Raw genomic sequence first — 21,380 nt, forward strand, 5'->3', positions numbered from 1 at the left:
TTATCGATCACACCCTCAGCCAGCCAGGATTTATGACTTACAGCTAATACCAGAGACAACATTCCCATGAGGAGCCATTGAACTGGGGCGTGACCGATGCCGCTGAACGATTTGCAGCCAGCTCTCTGCACGGCCAGACGTTGCTGACAAGGCAATAGCAGGCTGTAAAATGGGTGCAGCTTGCTCTCCAGTCCTGGGAGCCCAAGCCCAGCTCGGTGACAGCTGCCATCTCAGGGTGCTAGGTGACTTGGCTGACATTTCTGTGATTGGTACAAACACTCGGGAACCACGAGGAAGGGCAGAGCTACTCCCAATGCAGCTGAGGTGGCTTGGGCAGCTGTTTTGTGAGCCTGTCTAATGTGTGTAGGGATGAAGGGAGAGTGCAGAGGGGAGGGGGCAGAGGGAATTGCTGGTGAAGAAGCAGTGGAATAAAGTGAGGCTTTATTCTTTGTCCAGGGGAAATGTCTCGATCGGGGCCCCATGGTGCTAGGAGCTGCACACACCCAGTCCCTGCTCCGAAGGGCTGACAGTGGGTGGGAGAAAGGAAGGCATATCCTCTCCTGGCCAATGGGGAACTGAAGGCCAGAGAGCTGGTCACACTGGCAGCTTGCAGCAAAGCCAGGCACTGAGCCTAGATCTCCTGAGTCCCTCCTCGTTCCAGGGACCCGGCAAGGCAACCAGACCCGACAAAGAGTAGCGAGGTGACAGGGCTCATGTTTGCCGGAGCGGGGGTGGACCTTTGCACCAGAGGGAGGTACTCGAGTAACTACAGGTCCCCTTCTGATGGCTCAGTGCCGGCCAGCCCAGCCTGGCTCAGGGCTCTTTCAACGTGGGATCCTTTCCTTCTGGATAATCTCCTGGGTCGTGAATCCCCATGCAGGCAAAGGCGGCAGTGCCTGTTGTGGCAGTGAGGGATGTTCTCCCTGCCGAACCTGAGCTGAGGGCCCCTCTGCCTGGGACCATTTCAGGTTCAAACTGAGCTGAACGCGTTTAGCAGGAGCAAACTCCCTGGAGCAGGGGAAGAAACCAGGGCGATTTTAACCCCACCTTGGTCCATTGAAATGTCCAGCTCTCTTAGGGGTCTGAGTCCCTTGCAATCCCAAAGTCCCTGGCCCTGGTTTCTGAGCTGCTCTAGGGGCCAAGGAGTGAGGGAGGTGGCTTTGATTCTGGGCCAGGGGCTGCTGACGGCTTTGTTTAGACTAGGGTCTGTGGAGGGGGGTGTGGGTGGGTGCAGACCTCCCTCCTGGGCACCAGTCTCCCCCTCCCTTGGGGGCTGGCTGGGGGCAGGGCTCTGCAGATCCCTGCTGGGCTGGCTGGGAGGGGGGGCTCTGCAGATCCCTGCTGGGCTGGCTTGGGGGGGGGGAGACTGTAGATCTCTGCAGGGCTGGCTGGAGGGGGCTGGCTGTAGATCCCTGCTGGGCTGGCTGGGGGGGACTCACTGCAGATCCCTGCTGGGCTGATTGGGGGGCACTGCAGATCCCTGCTGGGCTGGCTGGGGGAGGCTGGCTGTAGATCCCTGCTGGGCTGACTGGGGGGCAGCTGGCTGTAGATCCCTGCTGAGCTGGCTGGAGGGGGGCATGCTGTAGATCCCTGCTGGGCTGGCTGGGGGGCACGCTGTAGATCCCTGCTGGGCTGGGGTGGGGGGCTGGCTATAGATCCCTGCTGGGGCTGGCTGCGGGGGAGGGGCTGGTTGTAGATCCCTGCTGGGCTGGGGGGGAGGGACTAGCTGTAAATCCCTGCTGGGCTGCGGGAGGGGCTGGTTGTAGCTCCCTGCTGGACTGGCTGAGGGGGGGACTGGCTGTAGATCCCTGCTGGGCTGACTGGGGGTGGGTGTCTGGCTGTAGATCCCTGCTGGACTGCCTGGGGCAGAGAGACTGGCTGTAGATCCCTGCTGGGCTGGCTGGAGGGGAGATTGGCTGTAGATCCCTGCTGGGCTGGCTGTGGGGGGGGCTGTAGATCCCTGCTGGGCTGGCTGTGGGGGGGGCTGGCTGTAGATCCCTGCTGGGCTGGCTGGGGGGGGGGCTGGCTGCAGATCCCTGCTGGGCTGGCTGGGGGGTGGGCTGGCTGTAGATCCCTGCTGGGCTGGGGGGGAGGGACTGGCTGTAGATCCCTGCTGGGCTGACTATGGGGGGGACTGGCTGTAGATCCCTGCTGGGCTGACTGGGGGGCAGCTGGCTGTAGATCCCTGCTGAGCTGGCTGGAGGGTGGCATGCTGTAGATCCCTGCTGGGCTGGGGTGGGGGGCTGGCTATAGATCCCTGCTCGGCTGGCTAGGGGGGTGTAGATCCCCCCTGGGCTGGCTGGGAGGGGGGGCTCTGTAGATCCCTGCTGGGCTGGCTGGGGAGGGTGTAGATCCCTGCTGGGCTGGCTGGGAGGGGGGGCTCTGTAGATCCCTGCTGGGCTGGCTGGGGGGGGGTGTAGATCCCTGCTGGGCTGGCTGGGGGGGGGGGCTCTGTAGATCCCTGCTGGGCTGGCTGGGGGGGGTGTAGATCCCTGCTGGGCTGGCTGGGAGGGGGGGCTCTGTAGATCCCTGCTGGGCTGGCTAGGGGGGTGTAGATCCCCCCATGGCTGGCTGGGAGGGGGGCCTCTGTAGATCCCTGCTGGGCTGGCTGGGGGGGGTGTAGGTCCCCCCTGGGCTGGCTGGGGGGTCCCCCGGCTGGGCGGGGTCGAAGGGGGCGCGCAGGGCCGCGGCCGCTGCCCAACGTGCTGAGCCGGGCCCCTGCCGGGCCGCTGGCCCCGGTGCTGAAGCCCCGCCCCGCCCAGCAGCGCTGCGCTGACGTCGCCGGGCGTGCAGCCGAGCCCGCCGCTCCAGGGCCAGGCAGCGGCAGCGTGTGTCCGGCGGCGCCCATGCGGGTCTGCGGCGATGCGAGCGGGCTGCGCTCGGCTCCGCTCCCCGCCTAGCCGCGCCGGCCGAGCATGGGCTGCATCGGCTCCAAAGGCACCCTCGGTAAGCGCGGGGCGCGGCCGGGCCCGGCGGGATGCACCGAGCGGAGCAGCCGGGGGGACCCCGCGGCCGCGGGATGCAGCGAGGGGAGGGGGCCGCGCCGCAGGGCGGGGGGGTCGCTGGCAGGCGGGAGCCGGCGCGATTAGTATGCAGCCGGGAGGGCCGTTGCCAAGGCACCAGTCTTAGGAGACCTTCAGCTTCCCCTCGATCCGCTCCCGGAGGGAGGAAGCGGCCGCGGCTGCGGATGCCGAGGCGGGCAGATGAGAAGCGGTTCCCCCCCTCGGTGGAGCGCAGCCGGGGCAGCAGCTTCTCCTGGCCCTGGCTGGGGGAAGGGGCTGGGGTAGCCTGGCCCGGCCCGGCTCGGCTCGGCTCAGAGCGGAATGGCTGGTGGCAGTGGGGCGGGACGCGCTGGGGGTCGCTGTGCGGGGCTGGGGGGGCCCGGGGCGCTGCGCTGCGTTGGCCCCAGGCCCCCATCCTGAGCTTGCACCGCTCGCTAAGTTGCTGGAAGTTGCTCGGAGAGAGGTGGGCCGGCCCCTTGGCCGCTGCGGGGAGAGAGCCCCCGGCCTGGATGTTATTGACCCACCCCCTTCCCCAGCGCGCAGCGGCAGCTCCGGAGCTCGCTCTGCCCTCCCCGTGCGAGCCTGGCTGGGCTCGGCTCTGCCTCCTGCGGGCTCTGCCTCCCGGCTCCCAGCAGCGGCTCTGCCAGCCCCTCTCCCGGGGTTCTGGGCAGGGCTGGTCCAGGTACTCCTGGGGCCTGCCTTGTTGCTCTCTGGCCAGCACTTCCCTTCCCCGGGGGCAGCTCCAGGCCCCCCTGCAAAGGGGGTGAATCTCCTGGGCCCTCGGGGCGCCCTTCCTGGGGCAGGGCCTGTCCCCAAGGGGAGAGATTCCATCAGGTGGGCTGCCCAGGGCCTAGGGGAAATGCCACTGAGCCCATCCAGCACAGGGGGCTGTTAGCCAAGGCCAGCCCCAGCCACGTGGGCAGCTGGGGCCCGTCTATATATGGACACCCTATACTGCTGCCCCTTCAAAACGCTCCTACCTCTGAATCCTGGGGATCCTAGTCCCTGTTTAAACCGCAGTGGTTCTCAAGATCCTGGTAATTGTGCTCAGCTCCCTTGCCCCCTGCCTGGGTTGGGTGAACTCCCCCTGGAAGAGGGGACTGGTCCCGGGGTCTCTTATAGTGTGGGCATCGTTGGTGCTGCACAAGCCTCTGTCCCTGTGCAGACGCACCCAGGCACCCCCCTTCCTCCTCCCTGCTCTCTGAGCCCCCGTCCCAAGAGCGATAGGGACTCACATTGCTGGTGGGTTAGCAGCTGCTGTGGACTGGTAAGGCACCATTGCTGTTCCAGGGAACCCCACTGGTACCCTTGAACAGCAGCTGTTCAGGGAGACCGTATCTCCTCGTGCCGAGCCTGTTTTTGAGAGGAAGGATGGTCTTGTGGATAAAGCCCTGGACTGAGAGTCATGCCCATAAGGGCCTGAGTAGGGCTGAAGCGATGCCAGGGCCTTGTCCAGCTCTTTGCAAGGATCCCCTCCCCCCCAATACTGCATATCTGGTGCCTCGACTCTGTCTCCTGAAGGGCCCTAGCCTGGGCCCAGGAGTCCCTGTGCTCCAACTTCCTCAGCTCAATGTCCTGCTCTGAGGGCACTGTCCTGGGGGAACCTACATGGGTGGGTGGGGGGTGTCTCCTGATGTAGTTAATGCACCTCTCCAAGAGTCGGTAGCAGCTGGCTGGAAGAATTCTTCCATTGCATTAGCTGCATGTGTGCCAGGGGTTAGGTCAGCACTCGGGGTGCAGAGTGCTTCATAGCCCTGAGGGTGTCCCTAAGCCAGTCGTAAGTGGAGACCAGGCCTGAGTTTCTCCCATTCTCTATGGAGGCCTCACTGATTTGCCGCCACATGTGCCTCCAGCCCACCAGTATCCCCATCGCTCAGCGTAACGCAGCCTTAGGCACAACGTCTGTGCTGCCCTTCTTTGCCATCCCATTTCATCACCCCCTGGACAGCCTAGGGCCCCACAATACCCCAGGCAACCGCTTCACGCTGAATGCACCCCCACCCTTTTGGTTATATCCAGCTCTGGCGACCTGGCCTTCAGCCTCTCGCTGCTTTTTCTGGGCCTTTGTTTTGGTCCCACTTAAGTCACTGTGGGTTTTTGTCTGGTGACGTCAGTGGGAGCAGGATCGGTCCTTTTCTTTTCAGCGGGCACCCAGCCTGCGCTGGCTCGGGCTGTAGGAAGGATCCCTGCTTTGGAAAGGCCCAGCGTGCTCCTGTGTCTCCCAGTTTAACTCGCTGTCTCGCTGTTTGCTTTGCTCTGAGGTCTAAGCACATGCTGTGCCCCTAATATAATGTTTGAGGTAGCCTCCAGCCTGACCCTGTGCTGTGAGCTCACAATTCAGCCTAGCAGCCGGCTTGTTCACTGGCTTTAAAAGCTGCCCCTGTAAAATCAACCCTGCTTAAACACCCACCTCTTTAAGGGTGTTATTACACCAGACCTCTAGGCCTGATCCTGAGCTGCCTCCGCTCCTATTGACTTCGGTGGCGATTGCGGGTGCACAGCACACTGCAGGATGGGGCCCTAATTCTATCTCTGGTGCTCAGTGGGTCTTTCGCCCTCCCATCAAAGGCTGGTTGCGTTCCCCTTTGTCGGCTCCGAAACAAAAGCTGCTCTCACAAGCCATCATCCAATCATTTTCGCTGTTGTGTCATTCAGCCGGGTAATAGCGGGGTCATTAAAATCGCCTGCATGACTGTACCTGTAGCGTTTGCTGCTTAGACACTCTTAGTCCCGAGGCTTGACCTCTACCGAACTGGGAGGGTTCCTGTTACCTAGCAACTTATAACCAAACTGTGTCCGCTTTGGTAAGCTTGGGCTGTGTAACCAGCTCCACTCCCCATCGGTTTGTTTGTTTCACTTGTTGCATTGGGTCTGAAACCAAAGTGATAGGGTCCTCCGGGGCAGGGAATCTCTTCTACTCAGGGAGTACAGCTCCGAGCATGGTCGGGCCTGGATCGTGCAGCTGTCCCCTGCGAGGGATAATCTTTGGGTTCCTTGTTAGATAACGAGCGTTTACCCTGCCGCCCTCCCCCATGCTGATGTAACCTTTCCTTCCTTCCTTCGAGTTTGGAGTCGTCACCGTATCCAATTGATTTTTCTCATCTCTGCACGCAGCGGAGGCATGAGTGATGAGCTTTGCTCCCCCTGGCAAGCATTCCAGCTAAGCCCTTTTTTTGGCCTTAAGCTTCTACACTAGCATTAGCATCAGGCCGGTTGTCACTCCTCTTGCTACGAGCTCCGTTTGGCTGACAGCTGGCTTTCGCTTGGCGCAGGGCTGTGCCTCACCACATGCTCTTAGCCTGGCCACTGGAATTGTCACGCTTCCCCACACAAGGCAATGCACGCTGGGAGCAACACACGGCCGGCTGAGTGGGTGGAGTCTGAGGGCAGGGTGTCATGGAGTCCCCGGGCGATGCTCTGGAACTGCTCCCCACAAAGTCAGGCAGGACTTTGCGGAGGCTCCTCTCCCTTGGAGCAGACTTTTTCAGGGCAAGAAGCTCACACGGCTTCACCTTCTGGGTCTGACCTTGGAGGATTTAGCATATCCCCTCTGTGTGCTTCCCACAGCGAGTCCACCCAGGCGGGGTCCTGGGGAAGCCAGAGGGTCCTGCATGCACCCCCACTTCACAGTCAGACGTGACTCTTAGCCAGCCAGTAAAACAGAGGTTTATTAGATGACAGGAACATGGTCCAAAACAGAGCTCAGCCGGGTTCATTCTGGGGCCCAGTGAGCTAGACAGCCCCATCTGCACTCACTTCCTGTCCCCAACCAGCCCCGAACTGAAACCCCCTCCAGCCCCTCCTTTTTGGCCTTTGTCTCTTTCCCGGGCCAGGAGGTCACCTGATTTCTTTGTTCACCTTTAGCTATTCCCTTGCAAGGGGAAGGGCCCCAGCCATTTGTTGCCATGATACAGGGCGTTGGCTATTTATGCACGCTGGAAACTTTTAATGCATAGGGGAAACTGAGGCACCCACACAGTATTCAGAGGAAACATCAAGAACAGTCCCACTTCGTCACACAGGGGCCTAATTCTGCTCCTACTGAACTCAACGGTATAACTACTAGGGACTTCAGGTGGAGAGCAGGACACCTCATCTAGAGGAACCTCCGGCTGGGGTGTGGGTCGGGAAACTCCGACTGGAGCGTGGACCTTACTGTACAGGCTGTTCTGAGAGAAAGAGGCTGCTCCTTTCTCGTCTCCCTGTTCCATGAGTGACCCAGCCCCTAATACAGAAACGCTGAAACCTCTCGACTGGCCCAGCCCCTGCCTACGTCACAACGCCCATATGATGTGTGCTCACAAATGCCACACTCAGTCACACACTCTTACTGCACCCACCGTTAGATCAAATCCACATTCACTAATGTAGCAGCAGCCTGGATACTGGCCGAGAGTCATGAACACATGGGGTCTTCCAGCAGTATTTAGTCATAGCGAGTGCCCCATCCTGGGTCTGTGGCAGCTGTTGGAACGGCACTGTAATGCCAGCTCTGAGACAGGAAAGGATCCCACCTCATTATGTATGGGATCTGTCCCCAGCCCCGGTGCCCATGGGTCAGGTCCACACCATCCAGGTGGCAGCTTTGTTGGCCCAGAGCAGCGACCAAGGCAGGTGGTTCCTCTGATGTGGCATGGAGACTGAGCTGTGCCTCTGCCTGGCTGAGAGGTGCTCCTGGCCAGAATCAGCTGGTCCTGGATCTAGAGGGTAGTGCATGAGTGGGGTACCCAGGAGTGACTCCGAGCGGGTGGGTTTGAGGAGACACTGTGGCTGTTGCGTGTGAATGTGGAGGCAGATGTTGCATTGCCCGAGTCTGTGTGTTCCAGATGAATTTGTCACGTTCCCTATGCTTGGGGCTGTGCTGGGGTGGGGGGCGGGCCCGGGGGCAGTGCCTCCTTGTGCTCTGTCCTGCTGCCCACCCCTTCCCCAGCATCTCGGCTCTGATATACCGGCGGGGGAGGGGGCAAATGAGACCTTTCCCGTCCTTGGTCCGTTCTGTGCCTCTCTTCTCCTCCCCTGGAGAGCAGCGGGAGGTCACCTTTGCAGAGTGTTGGGGGTCAGCCCCTGGCCCTCTCTGCTCTCCACACTGCTGTGATTCCAGCGCCGGCTGATGCACGTTGCCTCTCCCTGACCCCACTCCAGCTGGCCACACGTGCCCAGAATCTCTGATGCTGGGACTGTCCGTGCTGTGCCAGCGGCTGCGCTGGGAGGAGGCGTGTGGGAACTGGGACCTGGTTCATGCCCGACACTGGGCAGGAGCCGGCTCCTGTCACCGCCCCAACGTGTGCTCATCAGAAAAACTCTCTGTGCCGTCGCCCCCCTGGAATAGTAATGGCTCCATGGTGGGAACATTGTGTCCCTCGAATGGAACAGACTGTAGCAGAATGCGCCTTCCTTGGAAGGAATCCTGGCTGGAAGGCATGTTCCCCCCACCCCCATGCAGTGAGGCTGCCCCTCACCCCTGACCTAGGGGGCCCACAGCCTCCTCCAGCCCCCACTGTATCCTTCCCCACCACACCTGTAGGACCCAGAGCCTCTTCCCTGCCCCCACAGTCTTCTCCTTGCCTCACCCCACAGGGCATAGTGTCTTGTCACCCCTCCCTCCTTCACTCCACTCCCCCCTCACATGGCCCAGTGCCTCCCCTGCTCCACAAAAGGGTTCAGTTCATCTTTCCTCCCTTCCACATCTTCAGTGCCGCCAGCCCGCCATGGCCTGCAGGGCTCAGCGATTCTTCCTTCCCTCCCTCTTCTAATCCCCCCACCCCCACCCCAAGATCAGTGCCCATAGTGTTTGGTGCCTCCTCTCTCCCCTCCCTTCCCCCGCCCATGGTCTGCAGGGCTCGGCCCCTCTCCTGGAGGGGATTGTTCAGGGCGCAGGATTGTCTAGGATCAAGCACATGACAAATCAAGGCCTGTCCCCAGAACTTCTGCCGAAAACACCCTACTCCTCCCTGCTCTGCTCCGGACCCCCAGCTTTGGCTGTGCCCTGCTCCCCTCCCTGCCATGGCAACCCCATCTCTCTAGCCCCTAGCATCCCGGCCGGCATGCACCCCCATTCACTAGGGCAATGCAGCCACTGCTGGGGTGGAACAGGGGAAATGAAGAAGAATCCTGTATCCTGAGGCAGACAGGCTATCCTTACGTGAGCTGGGAGTTGGCCGGGTCTGTGGAGATACTGCCCCAATGCGCGTAACAATGACCATGGACCACTGGGTTTACGTCGCCTGTCCAGCAAGCCAGTGCCTCCTGGCGCCGGGCTGGGGCACTGCCTGAACGGAAGGGTGCCCTTTGCTGAGTCACCCCTCCCTGTTTCTGCAGCGGGCTGGTCCTTGGAGGTCTCCCATCCAAACTTCAGCAAGGCCTGCCCCTGTTTAGTGCAGATGGGCTCCTGGTGGTTTTACTCTGTGCCTTCCTTTCTTTTGGGCCGGGAGCCCGGTGCACTGCCAGCCGTCATGGCACCTGCCCAGGGTCCTCGGCTCTGCTCCTGATTCGCCACGGTAGCATGGAATGGTTACGCCCCGTGGGGAAAAAATACCCCAGCCACGGCCATTCGTGCCCAAGGGTCACCTGCCAGGGGACAGGAACTGCAGCAGAACCCAAACAACAGGCCCTTTTCAGCTCCTGTGGGATGCAGCCGAGCTTCTGGGAAAGGGGGAGCACCTGGCTTTGGCTAATGCAATTCCACCTCCCCAGCTTCCAGTACAGCAGCTCCCCAGTGGTGGGTCCCGGCCCCTCTGTGGGTCATGGGAAGAGTGGAGGTGGGTCATGTGTGCCCCAGAGGCACTCCTCCCCCTCTGGCTCCGTGCTCGCACTTCCCCTGGTGCAGCAGCAGCTGTGCAGAGGAAGGGTCGGGTGCCAGGGAGTGGACTGTCAGCAGCCTGGCAGTGGTCATGGCCCAGCTTGGGGCATGGCTGGGGAGAGCCAGACAGGGGGCTTGGGCTGAGATGGGGAGTGGGGAGCAGGAGGTTGGAGGATGGGAGAGGAGAGTGGAGAAGGGGGGCAGGGGGCTAGAAGACCCCCACTTTAAAGGCGCTTTGCAGCCTTGTGTGACAGCTCCTAGCAAGGCCTAGTTGTTTTCTCTCTCTTTCTATATGTCAGCTTAGTAAAAAGCTTGGGAATAGCTGCTCTAAGAGGCAGCGCTGTCTAGTGGTTTGAGCACAGGACTGGAATTGGCTCCTGCTTTCGCCTGGGTGACTCGGGAGTGATCCCACTGGTGTCAATGCGAGGAACCAAGTCCGGAAAGAGGAAGGGTTAATAACATGGACAGAAGCGTGTCGGTGCTTGTGGGAGAAGCGGGCCAATCCGGGTGTGAAGGTGGCGTTGCTGGCGAAATTGAAGGGGCTGGGCTCTCGCCTCCAGCCCCGGGATGAGAACCTTCCTCTTGCTATGCCTGGCCTGTGGGTCTAAACGTTCCAGCAAGGGGTGCCCCCGGGCTGCGCGGCCAAAGAGAAAGCCGTGCATGCTGGGAAACGCAGTCCCCGGGTTACAGCTCCCCATGCACACTGAGCTCTTGTGGGCCCCGCTGGAGTACGGTGTGGGCTGCAGCTGGTCTGATGCAGCATTCTGGGCCTCTAAGCAAGACAGACTCAGAACAGGGAATAGCTAGATTTTCCTTATTCGCTGCTGTATAAAGTCAGGCCTTTGCCTCTTGTGTAGAAGATGTTCCACGCTAGTGGGGCAAACCTCAGCTGAGACTTCACTGCAGCACCTCCCCAGTGACTTCATTGACTGCGTGGCTGGCTTTGTGGGAGCATCAAAGCCTCCGGCCAGGATCAGGGCCCCAGGGTGCTGGGTGCTACATAGACATGCTGGCCCTGCCCTGAAGAATTTACAGCCCAGTGAAAAGCTGGGGGCTGTGACTGTGTCAAGCAGGAGGAGGGAGGAAGGGTGAGACGGTCAGCAGGGAGCAGTGACCTCCCAGAGCAGATCAGGGAAGGCATTAGCCTGGGCTGAATTGACACTAGGAAAACCAGACTGGTGGTGTCAGCCCTGCACTGTCAGGCCGTGGGGCCTCCCATGGCTCATGCCTGCTATTTCTACACCTTTCACCCTGCGTCGGTCTCTTTTTGTGCCTGCAGGGAGAGATGCATCCCAGGCGCAGAGAGGAGGCACAAGGCTTGGGCACCACTTATGACTTGGGCTGGCCCCTCTTCACCGGGTGAATTACTCCCTAAAGAACCTGGCCTGGTTTGCAATGGTTGGGTACTATGTTCCCTGCACTTTTCCAGGGAGGGAAACTCTGCTTGTGCTCTGGGGGCTCTGTGCTTTACATAGTGACCCAGGCAGCTTTGTAAATGAATGCACAACATTGTCCCCAGGTTCCACTTCACCGGCAGAATCCACATGACACTAAGACGCAGCAGGCGGAGGCAAAGGGCTGCTCTTGGCGCAGCCTGGGGAAACCTCATGCTGGGATTCTGCTCTGTTCCTTGCCTGTGCAGGAGGGGGACTTCCCCATGGAGCGGAGTGGGAGGGTACGCAACCCATCAATCCCATCCTCCTTTACTTACCAGCCAAGTCCTAGTGTTCTGGGCCCAATGGGTTTTCTTGCCACCTGTGGTGACATCCACAGCCTAAGCTGGAGGTTTCCCCTGGTTCATTTGAGGGGGTCTGGGATGACGTCAGCTCTTGCAGGGGAACCCAGAGCCCTTCTAGTCAGGTCTTGGCAGGTACATAGAGAGGACATGGGTTTTTCAGCCCTTTTGTTCTGCAGTGTAACAGATGCCTTGAGAATGGGGATATGAAAATCCCCTCCCTAGGCCATGAATAGGAACCTGTTCAAGTGACTGGCAAAATTCTTAGTGGGAGCAGAATCAGGGCCTTAAACTGCTTAAAAATTCCAAACCGCTCCTGTAAATAAGCGACTATAGTAGCAGCCCCTGGTGAGAGCCCAGCATCCGACCTGTGTGTGTCGGGGGAGGCAGCCCCACCCCAAACTTCATGCCTTTTTAGCAAAGAGCTGTGAGTGTGAGGATCAGGCCCTTGTCATTTCACACTTGCAGTGAGTTTTGGACGGTCTCAGACACACACTGGAGAGAATCCTGGCTCTCAGGATTGCCCTGGCCGCAGCATGCTGAGTATGGGATTCCAGTCCGTCCTGACCCGGGTGGTGCCTTGGCACCCATTGATGTGGACACAGCTCGGAGACAGAAACCCCACCATCACTACAACCCAAACCACAGCGCCTCTGAAAGGGTTCCAAGCAGGCCACGTGAGGATGGGGCTGGGACGGCAGTGTGCCAGAGACTCTGGGATAGCATGCTGAGGATGGGCCTGGCTCACAGACCCCGGGGTGACATTCACCCTGAGGCAGAGGGCCAGTGAACCACCTACTCACCGCTTACGCTCCTCCTGAGATAGAAACACATATCACCCAGTGCGTGGTCAGTCCCCTTTCGTGCCTGATCCACAAAGAATGAGAGCCTCTTCCAGCCTCCGCCAGGGAACCTGGAATCCAGTTGCATCTGTAACTTTGAGGGTCCCAGTTCAACCCCTGGTGTTTTGACCAGGATGGCAGCTGTCACAAATGCCTTTTATTATAAGTATTATGGTAGGGCATAGGGGCCCCAATCCCGCTGTGCTAGGTGCTGTGCAAACCTATAACAAAGGGAGGGTCCCTGCCCCTGAAAGCTGCCGATCTAAGCAGAAGAGACAACAGGTGGCTGCAGTAAACAGGCGGACAGGGGAACAGTGAGACGTTTGGGCTCAGCGGCGCACCAGCTGCGGCTGCCTGATCGTTTATGTTCCATCCGGTTGATACAAGAGAGAACAGTACAATTAGTGCTGACAGTGTGTCTGCTAGGAAATCCGGCAGCCCCGTTCGGGTGTGTCTGTGCATGGCAGCCTGGGTGTGAGTGCGTGTGCATTCGCACATGTAGGGCCTTTATGCCGTTCTCTTTTGCTAGAAGAGAGGAATTCCCTCCCTCTGAGTGGCAGGTTTGTTCAAGGTTCCACACACAACACCGCCCACGTGTTCAGGGTTTGCCGCCCAGGGGTTCTCATGGCACTGCATTGGGGTGAACTTCACCAGGCGGACTCACAAAATCTGGGAGGATAACCCTGGGGAAATGCAAAAGAGCGGCCTTGGATTCCATGCTGAAAATACCAGTGCAAAATCCCATCCCCTTTAACACGTGGGCTGAAACCCACAAGGAGATCCGCCGTGCGCAGAGGTCCCTCTTTGAGGGACACTTAGAAGGTGGATTGACATAGCTATGTTGATTGGAGGACTGTGAAAAAAACCACACCACTGATGACACATTTATACTGACCTAAGCTCCAGTGTAGATGCAGCTTGTTAATGGAAGAAGGAAGGCTTAAGGTTCTGTCTACGTGAGAAATGCTGTAGCGGAGCGGCTGTACTACAGCCGCGGAAGGTGGTTCTTGGGTCGCTGCTGTAAATCCACCACTCCAAGAGGTGGTAGCCAGGTTGATGGAAGAACCTAGAGGTGTCTCCTCCAGGGCTTAGGTCAGCTTATTTACATCCCATTTTTCACAGCCCTGAGCGAGGGAGTGAAGCGGATCTCTCTCTGCAGTGCAGATCAGCCCTGACCTACGGTCATTTGGGGATGTGGTGTCCCTACATGGATGGAAAAACCCATCCCCCTTCCCCAGCAGTGTCTGCACTACAGGCTTATGCTGGCCTAGCTATGCCGTTATCATCTCCGGGTGTAGACACAGCTTGGCCTCCATGGTGGTTTAGTGCCTGTTAATACTTGGACTAAAACATTAAACCAGCCTCTCCTCTCCTCTTCTCCTTGCTCCTATTCCCCCAGGGAACTAAAAGTAATTCCCCCTCTGTGTGGTGCGGAGCAGAGGGGACACAACCAGCGTCCTGCCCACGGCAGTCACTGTCCTGGAGGGAGTAGTGCAGGTTTGAGTCCCCAGGGGCAGAGGGCCCTACAGCAGGGCTAGGCTCTCGGAGGCTGACGTTTCTCTGTGCTCTCCCCACAGTGGCTGTGGACACGACTTTGCATGTGGAGTGGAGTGAGGTGAAGGCCCTGCCTGCCCTCTCGCCCGTGGGGAGCACCAGGACGTCGCTGGTCCACAGGCTGGTTCGGCAGAGCTCAGTGGACAGCCAGGATTCTCTCGAGGTGCCACAGTTCTCATCCCTCTACCTTTGGGGACGGGGGGTGCTCCACTTGTGAAACGAGCGGTGAGGGGGTATGTGGGGCTATGGGGCAGTTGATTGGGGCAGGGGGAGATGGGGAGAAGGGCCATGTGCGTAGCTTCTCTGCCTTTCCAATTCAACCCTACTTACATGGCACATAGGCCTTGTGGGATGAAAACAGCACCCGGGCTTTGGCTGGGGCTGCTGTCCTCCCTACCATCAGGAGAGACCCACAATAGCAACACTTCACCCTTTGCCAGTGCCTTGCAGCTGAAGATCCCAGAGTGCTTTGCAACCCAAGAACGAGCCTCACCTTGCAACCTTCCCCCAGGACACGGGTGGCAGCGGCAGGCCGATGTTGGAGGAGAGGAAACTGAGGCCCCCATTTTCCGCTGTAGCATCCAAGTATCAGTGGCTTGTTTTGCAGTCGTGGCTAACAGACTTGCTCAGGTTCAGGCCCAGAGCGTGCAGCTTTGCCAGCCCAGCGCCAGCCCACCCTGGCGTGGCTCGGAGATCCCATGGTAACTATCCACTGTGCGATACATCAGAAATGAACCTTTGGGCAGGGAGAAGCTGGCTGCAGGGGGACTTTACTGAATCCCAGCCATCTCCTCCCCTGGCCTTTCATTTCAGGGCCTCCCACGTCTCACGGTGGCCTGGTTTAACTTTCTGCCTAAGGCTGCTGTATCCCTGGGGCTTGCTGAGGGGGTGTCTGCACTGCACGTGAAGATGTGCTTATAGCGCGGGTCGGCATCCCTGTGCTCGCTTTAACCTAGGCCACAATAGTAGTGGGGGTGTCCATCCAAGGCCTCATGATAGTACCCATCCCGCTGCTGGGACCAGGTCCAACCAGGCAACAGGCTGTCCCCTTTGACCTTGTCTGCTAGAGTATTTTGCCACTGTGAGCAACGCACGCACTGTGCAGCACACTCACATCACCGGGCGATTGCGCGTGCGCTCTGGGGAGCAAAGCTGCCTCCGCTGCCACGTCCCTCGGCACCATTGCAGGGCCAGCATGCCCGGGACTAGCAGGCACTGTCGCGCCAGTCGGTCTTCCCGGTGCAATTCCACAATGCTCCTGTCCCCCTTCACTGGTTTCTTTGACAGCTTGGTGCCCCTTGAATTTCCCCTGGATTTCCTCTCTGCCTCCCATGTCTCTGTCCTGCTCCCCTTTGCCCCACTCAAGTTTTCCTCCACACCCCACTCTGGCTCCTCTCTGCCCCGTTGTCCCTCTCCCTGTGCTCCGTGGTCCTGGAGAACCCTGCCCAGGGCTTAGTCCCCACTGCCTGTGGCCCTGAGTGAGTCCTGCTCTGTCTGTCTCCCTGCTCGGGGATGTAGCCGTATCTGCAGCTTAGGGCTCTGATCCCTGCAGCTGTGCTGGGTTGGGGGTCACCCACACTTTTAAGGGGTCCTGTCACCATCCGTCTTTGGGTGCTGTACTGCTTTGCTGTTATAGCTCAGAGCCTTGATACCCACAGCTGGTCCATGAGTATAAAGGTCCCATCCTGGCTTCCACTGGCCTCGTTACACCTTGCAGGGTGACCCCAACAGCCCTTCCAGTCCCATGTCTCCCCAGATCCATCTAACCTGAGGCCTTAAGGATCAGACACTCGGCTTTTCGCCTTGGTTCACCGGCCCCCAGTGATCAGTTTGCTCTGGGGGACACATGCTCCAAACGGGTTGCACAGAGGAGAGCTGCTGGATGTAAAAATAAAAAACTGACTTAATGGAAAAATCACGGGTTCAAAGATGAGCTAGTGAGGAAAACCAAACCCGAACAAGTAACACAGCGAATTAACAGACACACAGCTCCAGGCTTCACGTTTCCATGTTAGTTAAAGTCTCTTTTCTAATACAAGTTACCTGTTGCCTCTGCACAGTTTCCCGCATGCCCTATGATAGACAGGATCCAGCCTTTCCCCAGCGTCCCATTTAGAGGCTGCTTCATCCCCATCGTTGCTGGATAAAAACCCTCAAACACAAGCCTGATTTTAAAAGGCTTTCCCCCCCGCCCATGCCTCCCTTTCTCCTGGCATGGTGACTCTCAGGGTTTGGCTACACTTGCAGCCATACAGGGCTGCTGCGGGAGCACTCTTGCGGCAGCGCTCTGAAGTGTGAATGTGGTCGCGGCGCCAGCGCTGGGAGAGCTCTCTCCCAGCACTGCAGGTACTCCACCTCCCCGTGGGGATTAGCTTACAGCGCTGGGAGCCGCACTCCCAGCGCTGGGGCACTGTTTACACTGGCGCTTTGCAGCGCTGTAACTTGCTGCGCCCAGGGGTGTGTTTTTTCACACCCCTGAGTGAGAAAGTTGCAATGCTGTAAAGTGCCAGTGTAGCCAAGGCCATAGTTATTCAGAGTAAACTCCTTCCTTCCTTAGGTTTCCATGACCGGGGAGTGGGGTGGGGTGGGTTCTTGTCAGTTTCAACATCTTTCGATTAACTTTAATGGTCCCCCATTGTCTGTTCCTGGCTGGACAATGGGTTGTTGCTTGGAGCCAGTTTTGTGGCAACCTCTGGCTTGGGAGAAGCCTCCCTTTCTGTGTGAAATTGTTTATATATGTAGATTGATCACCACAATCTGTAGCCATATCTTATAATAGTCATCACGCTCAGAACACCACAGGCTTTCATAAAAGACTTTGCTGGCTACACTTTTCTAGTACAATAACGTTGTGTGCAATCAGGGGCGGTTCTAGTGATTTTGCCGCCCTAAGCACGGCAGGCAGGCTGCGTTCGCCGGCTTGCCTGCGGGAGGTCCCTGGTCCCGCAGATTCGGCAGCACGCCTGCGGGAGGTCCGCCGAAGCCACGGGACCAGCGGACCCTCCACAGGCAAGGTGCTGGTGCCTGGAGCCACCCCTGTGTGCAATACATTGGTTCAATGACTTAGTCTTTGGAGTCAGACCCCCTGGTTTCCCCTTGGGGTGTCTGGCCCCTGTTTGTCACAGTAGCCTCTCTAAGGTTAGAGTGCTGGGGGATTACGGCTCCCCCAGGTGTAGAAATGGGTGCCCAAAATCAAGGATATCTGGGCCCAGCTAGGAGGCTGAGCGGGTCTGCACCCCGCCCCCCGCCCCCCACCGGGCGACACTCACACCCTCAATGTACTTACATTGCTTGAGTCGCCCGTGGATGGCCTCAGCCATATCCCCTGTGCTACTGAGACCTGAACAAATGAGAGTGGGGAAGGGTCCTTGCCCCGATTCCCCTTGTAAATCCACTTACCCCCCCTTGCTGCTCCAGCACACACTCTTCCTCCCTGTCACCCTGAGCAGCAATATATCCCCCCAGGCCGCAGCTGCGCTTGGTCACGGAAGGAAGGGAATGTCTCCTCTCCAGACCCAGCCAAAACCATCAACATGTGCAGATGGATGCTATGTAAAAATAGGACACGCAGTGTGGCCGCTCTGCACTGCTGCAGCTTGCATAGGGCTGTGACTGGACCAGCGCTAGCAAAATCTGGGTGTCCTTGTTCTGCTCTGGTTTCTGCACCTTCCTCCATGCAGCTCCTTCCCCTGGATCCAGTCAGACCCACATGCCCCCCCCCCCCCCCGCTGAAAACTCTCCTGATTTGACAATAAATCCAGTCCCTTGCCTTGGAGTAATTCATAGATTCCCAGGCCAGAAAGGACCATTGTGGTCATCTAGTGTGGCCTCCTGTATCAGACCGGCCAGAGGACTCACCACAATCATTCCTAGAGCAGATCTTCTCAGGGCCATCCTTAGGATTTATGGGGCCCTACGCAGTGTTATTAAACTGGTGCCCCTATGCCGGATGGGCAGCCCAAGCTCACAGCCTGGTGGGGGAGGTGGAGGGGGAGGGGGAGGAGGGATTTGACAGCAAAGGATAATGAGATGCCCAGCCTGCCTCATGGTGGCGGAGAGTCACAGTTCCCCGAAGAGACTTCCATGCACTCTCCCTCATGCAGAATGGACATGAAGAAAGTACCTAATTAAAAGCACTAAAATTTGGGAATAAAATATGTCAGTCACAGGTTTTTTGATATGCCCTGAAGTTTGTCAGAGATTTATTTGCAAAAACTTCATAGTAAGGGTGAGTCAGCTGTCCTGCTGAATACAACATTACATATAATGGAATACGTGATGCAGCTCTTCTCTGTTTTACATTGTCTTCATCAGTATTTCTAAGTTGAATTTATATTTTAAATGTACTCAAATCTTAAGCCAGCATTCCAGATTACTACATATTTAACTCACTGAAACTAAGACATTCTTTTAAATTAATCAGAGAGGTTTAGTGTGTTCATAACAATGTTCATTGCTTTTAGAAAAAGGGAACAGTAATTTACTTTGTGTGATCTCCATAACAAGAGACATGGTTATGAAATTTCACCAACTTTAAAAAAATATGTTTCCAAAGATTTTAGGTATAACAAGGATTTTGTCTTACTAAGGTACTGATTTTGCTGGAGGGTTCTTTTAAAACTAGTTTGTCGGATAGTCAGAAGTAAAGAAAGGGAACTCTTTGTCCAGCTATCTGGAAGGGAAGGACTGTTGTCCCTTTAAGGGCTCTCTTCAGTGGGGAGTGGGGGGAGAGGTGGTGAAGGGATGGACAGAAAGGACAGGAAGCCTTGGAAGCACTTTTTTTTTTAACTATAGTAATTAAAATGTGTATTTTAGATAAGGGAGGTCTTTTGAAGGATTTATTTAAAAAACTATGTCTGAAGATCCACACATTTAAGGCTAAAGATGATTGTGCATTTAAAACTCTATGCAAGCATTTTTTAGAAATGTGATTTTATAATCTTCACCAGCTCACTAATGAAATATTTTTAAAGCAAATTTTAAACTAAGGTCCTGTAGACTGACATGTTCTGTGTAAATATTACATTAATGCACAACTGTTTTTGTCAATAAAGTCAGAAACTGACAGTATAAAAATTTATTTGGGCATAAGCTTTCGTGGACATCTGATGAAATGGGTTCTAGTCCACAAAAGCTTATGCCCAAATAATTTGTTAGTATTTGAGGTGACACAAGGACTCGTCCTTGTTTTTGCTGATACAGACTAACAGGACTACCACTCTGAAACCTGTCAGTATATACCTTGGGGTTGCCAAATGCCTGTTAAATGGCTTTATTACCCCTTGAATGTCTCTTTAACAGTTTCGAAGTTGTGCTAATAGGTCTGGCAGGCTGGAGGTTTTTTCACTTTTAACTACTAGATTCCCTCCCAAGGAAGACTCACCAGGCTAGAGCAGCCATCTGTGGGAGCCTGCAGGAAGGGTCAGAACAGGGATAGGAAAACAAGAGGGTGGACACTAAGACCCAGTGGTGCCCCAAATTTTCAGATGCCCTACGCAGCTGCCTATGTTGCCTATGCCTAAGGACGGCCCTGGATCTTCTAGAAGAATACATCCAATAGTGGTTTAACAATGGTCAGGGATGAAGAATCCACCATGATACTTGGTCAGTTTTTCTAACGGTTAATTAGCCTCATTGTTAAAAATTTATGCCTTATTTCCAGGCTGAATTTGTCTAGCTTTAACTTCCAGCCATTGGATTGTGTTGTACCTTTCTCTGCTAGACTGAAGAGCCCATTATTAAATGTTTGTTCCCCAGGTAGATATTTATAGATGGTAATTAAGTCACCCCTTAACCATCTCTTTGTTAAGATAAATAGATTGAGCTCCTTGAGTCTCTCACTATAAATCATGTTTTCTAATCTTTAAATCATTCTCATGACTCTTCTCTGAATCCTCTCCAATTTATCAACATCTTTCTTGACTCGTGGGCACCAGAACTGGACACAGAATTCCAGCAGCGGTCGCACCAGGGCCAAATTGAGAGGTAAAATAACCTCTCTACTCCTCAAGATTATCCTGGTTGTGCATCCTAGGATCACATCCTTTTGGCCACAGAGTCACAATGGGAACTCATGTTCAGCTGATTAGCTACCACAACCTCCAAAGCTTTTTCAGAGTCTCTGCTTCCCAGGAGAGAGACCCATCCTCGCCTGTATTCTTTGTTCCCAGATCTAAATACAGTATCTACATGTAGCTGTGTTAAAAGGCATGTGGTTTGCTTGCATCCAGTTTACTAAGTGATCCAGATCTCTCCGAATCAGTATCCGGTCCCCTCGTCATGTACCACTTCCCTGGATTTTTGTGTCATCTGCAAACTTTATCAGTGATGGTTTTGTTTTCTTTCAGATCATCGATAAAAATGTTAAATAGCGTAGGGCCAAGAACCAATCCCTGCAGGACCTCACTGAATACACACTCACTTGAGGATGATTCCCCATTTACAATGACACTTTGAACCTGTCAGTTAGCCATTTCAAAATCCATTTAATGTGTAACCATGTTAATTTTATATTATTTTAGTTTTTTTAATCAAAATGTGCTTTAGAGAAGTCTTCAGTATATTGTCACAAAAACAACAAGAAGTTTGATGGCACCTTAAAGACTAACAGATTTATTTGGACATAAGCTTTCATGGGTAAAAAACCTCCCTTCTTCAGATTGTGTCAACTTTGATATTACCTTTATCAATCAGACTTGTAATCTCATAAAAAACCTCGTTAGTTTAACAGGATCTATTTTTCATAAACCCATGTTGGTTTGCATTAATTACATGAACACTCCCTTTTTAATTCTTTATTAATCAAGTCCCGTATCAGCTGCTCCATTATCTTGCCTGGGATTGATGTCAGGCTGACAGGCCTATAATTACCTGGGCCATCCCATTCGCCCTTTTTAAAAAGTGGCACAACATTAGATTTCTTCCAGTCTTCTGGAACTTCCCAGTGCTCCAAGTCTTATTGAAAGTCAACTTTAATGCTCCAGTGAGTTGCTCAGCCAGCTCTTTTAAAACTCTTGGATCTAAATTATCTGGACCTGCTGATTTTAAAATGTCTAACTTTAGTAGCTTCTTTTTAACATCCTCCACAGATACAGGAATGGAAAGAGTGTTATCAACATATGATGAGAGACTGTATTTTTCCCCCCAAATACAGAAGAGAAATATTTATTGAACACTTCTGCCTTTTCTGCATTATTATTGATAATTTTACCTTTTCCACCTGGTAATGGTCCAATGCCATTGTCAGGATTCTTTTTGTTCCTAATATTTCTAAAAACAAAACCACAAAACCTTCTTGTTGTCTATACCTCTACTGGCTATACCTGTCGCCTTGTGTCCTTTTGCTTCCCTTATCAATTTTCTACAATTCCTAACTTCTGATTTATATTGATTATGATCAGATTCCCCTTTATTCCATTTGTGATATATAATTTTATTTTTATAGCTCT

At 55.5% G+C, this 21,380-nt stretch overlaps 1 protein-coding gene across 2 annotated transcripts in view; it reads left to right on the top strand.

Moving 5' to 3' along the window:
* The first annotated feature begins 2,855 nt into the window (after positions 1–2,855).
* FAM131A (family with sequence similarity 131 member A) overlaps positions 2,856–21,380 on the top strand; it is a 47,333-nt gene continuing 28,808 nt past the window's right edge. The window contains exons 1-2 of one of the 2 annotated variants that reach the window (XM_030576308.1): positions 2,856–2,946; positions 13,956–14,095. In XM_030576308.1, the coding sequence (XP_030432168.1) occupies positions 2,916–2,946; positions 13,956–14,095 (171 nt within the window). In that variant the 5' untranslated portion in view covers positions 2,856–2,915. Of the gene's footprint in view, positions 2,947–13,955; positions 14,096–21,380 lie in introns of those variants that run through there. The other variant, XM_030576309.1, reaches the window with a different exon arrangement.

Source organism: Gopherus evgoodei, chromosome 9 (genome assembly GCF_007399415.2).
Source record: "Gopherus evgoodei ecotype Sinaloan lineage chromosome 9, rGopEvg1_v1.p, whole genome shotgun sequence".
In the NCBI taxonomy this organism is placed as follows: Eukaryota; Metazoa; Chordata; order Testudines; family Testudinidae; genus Gopherus; species Gopherus evgoodei.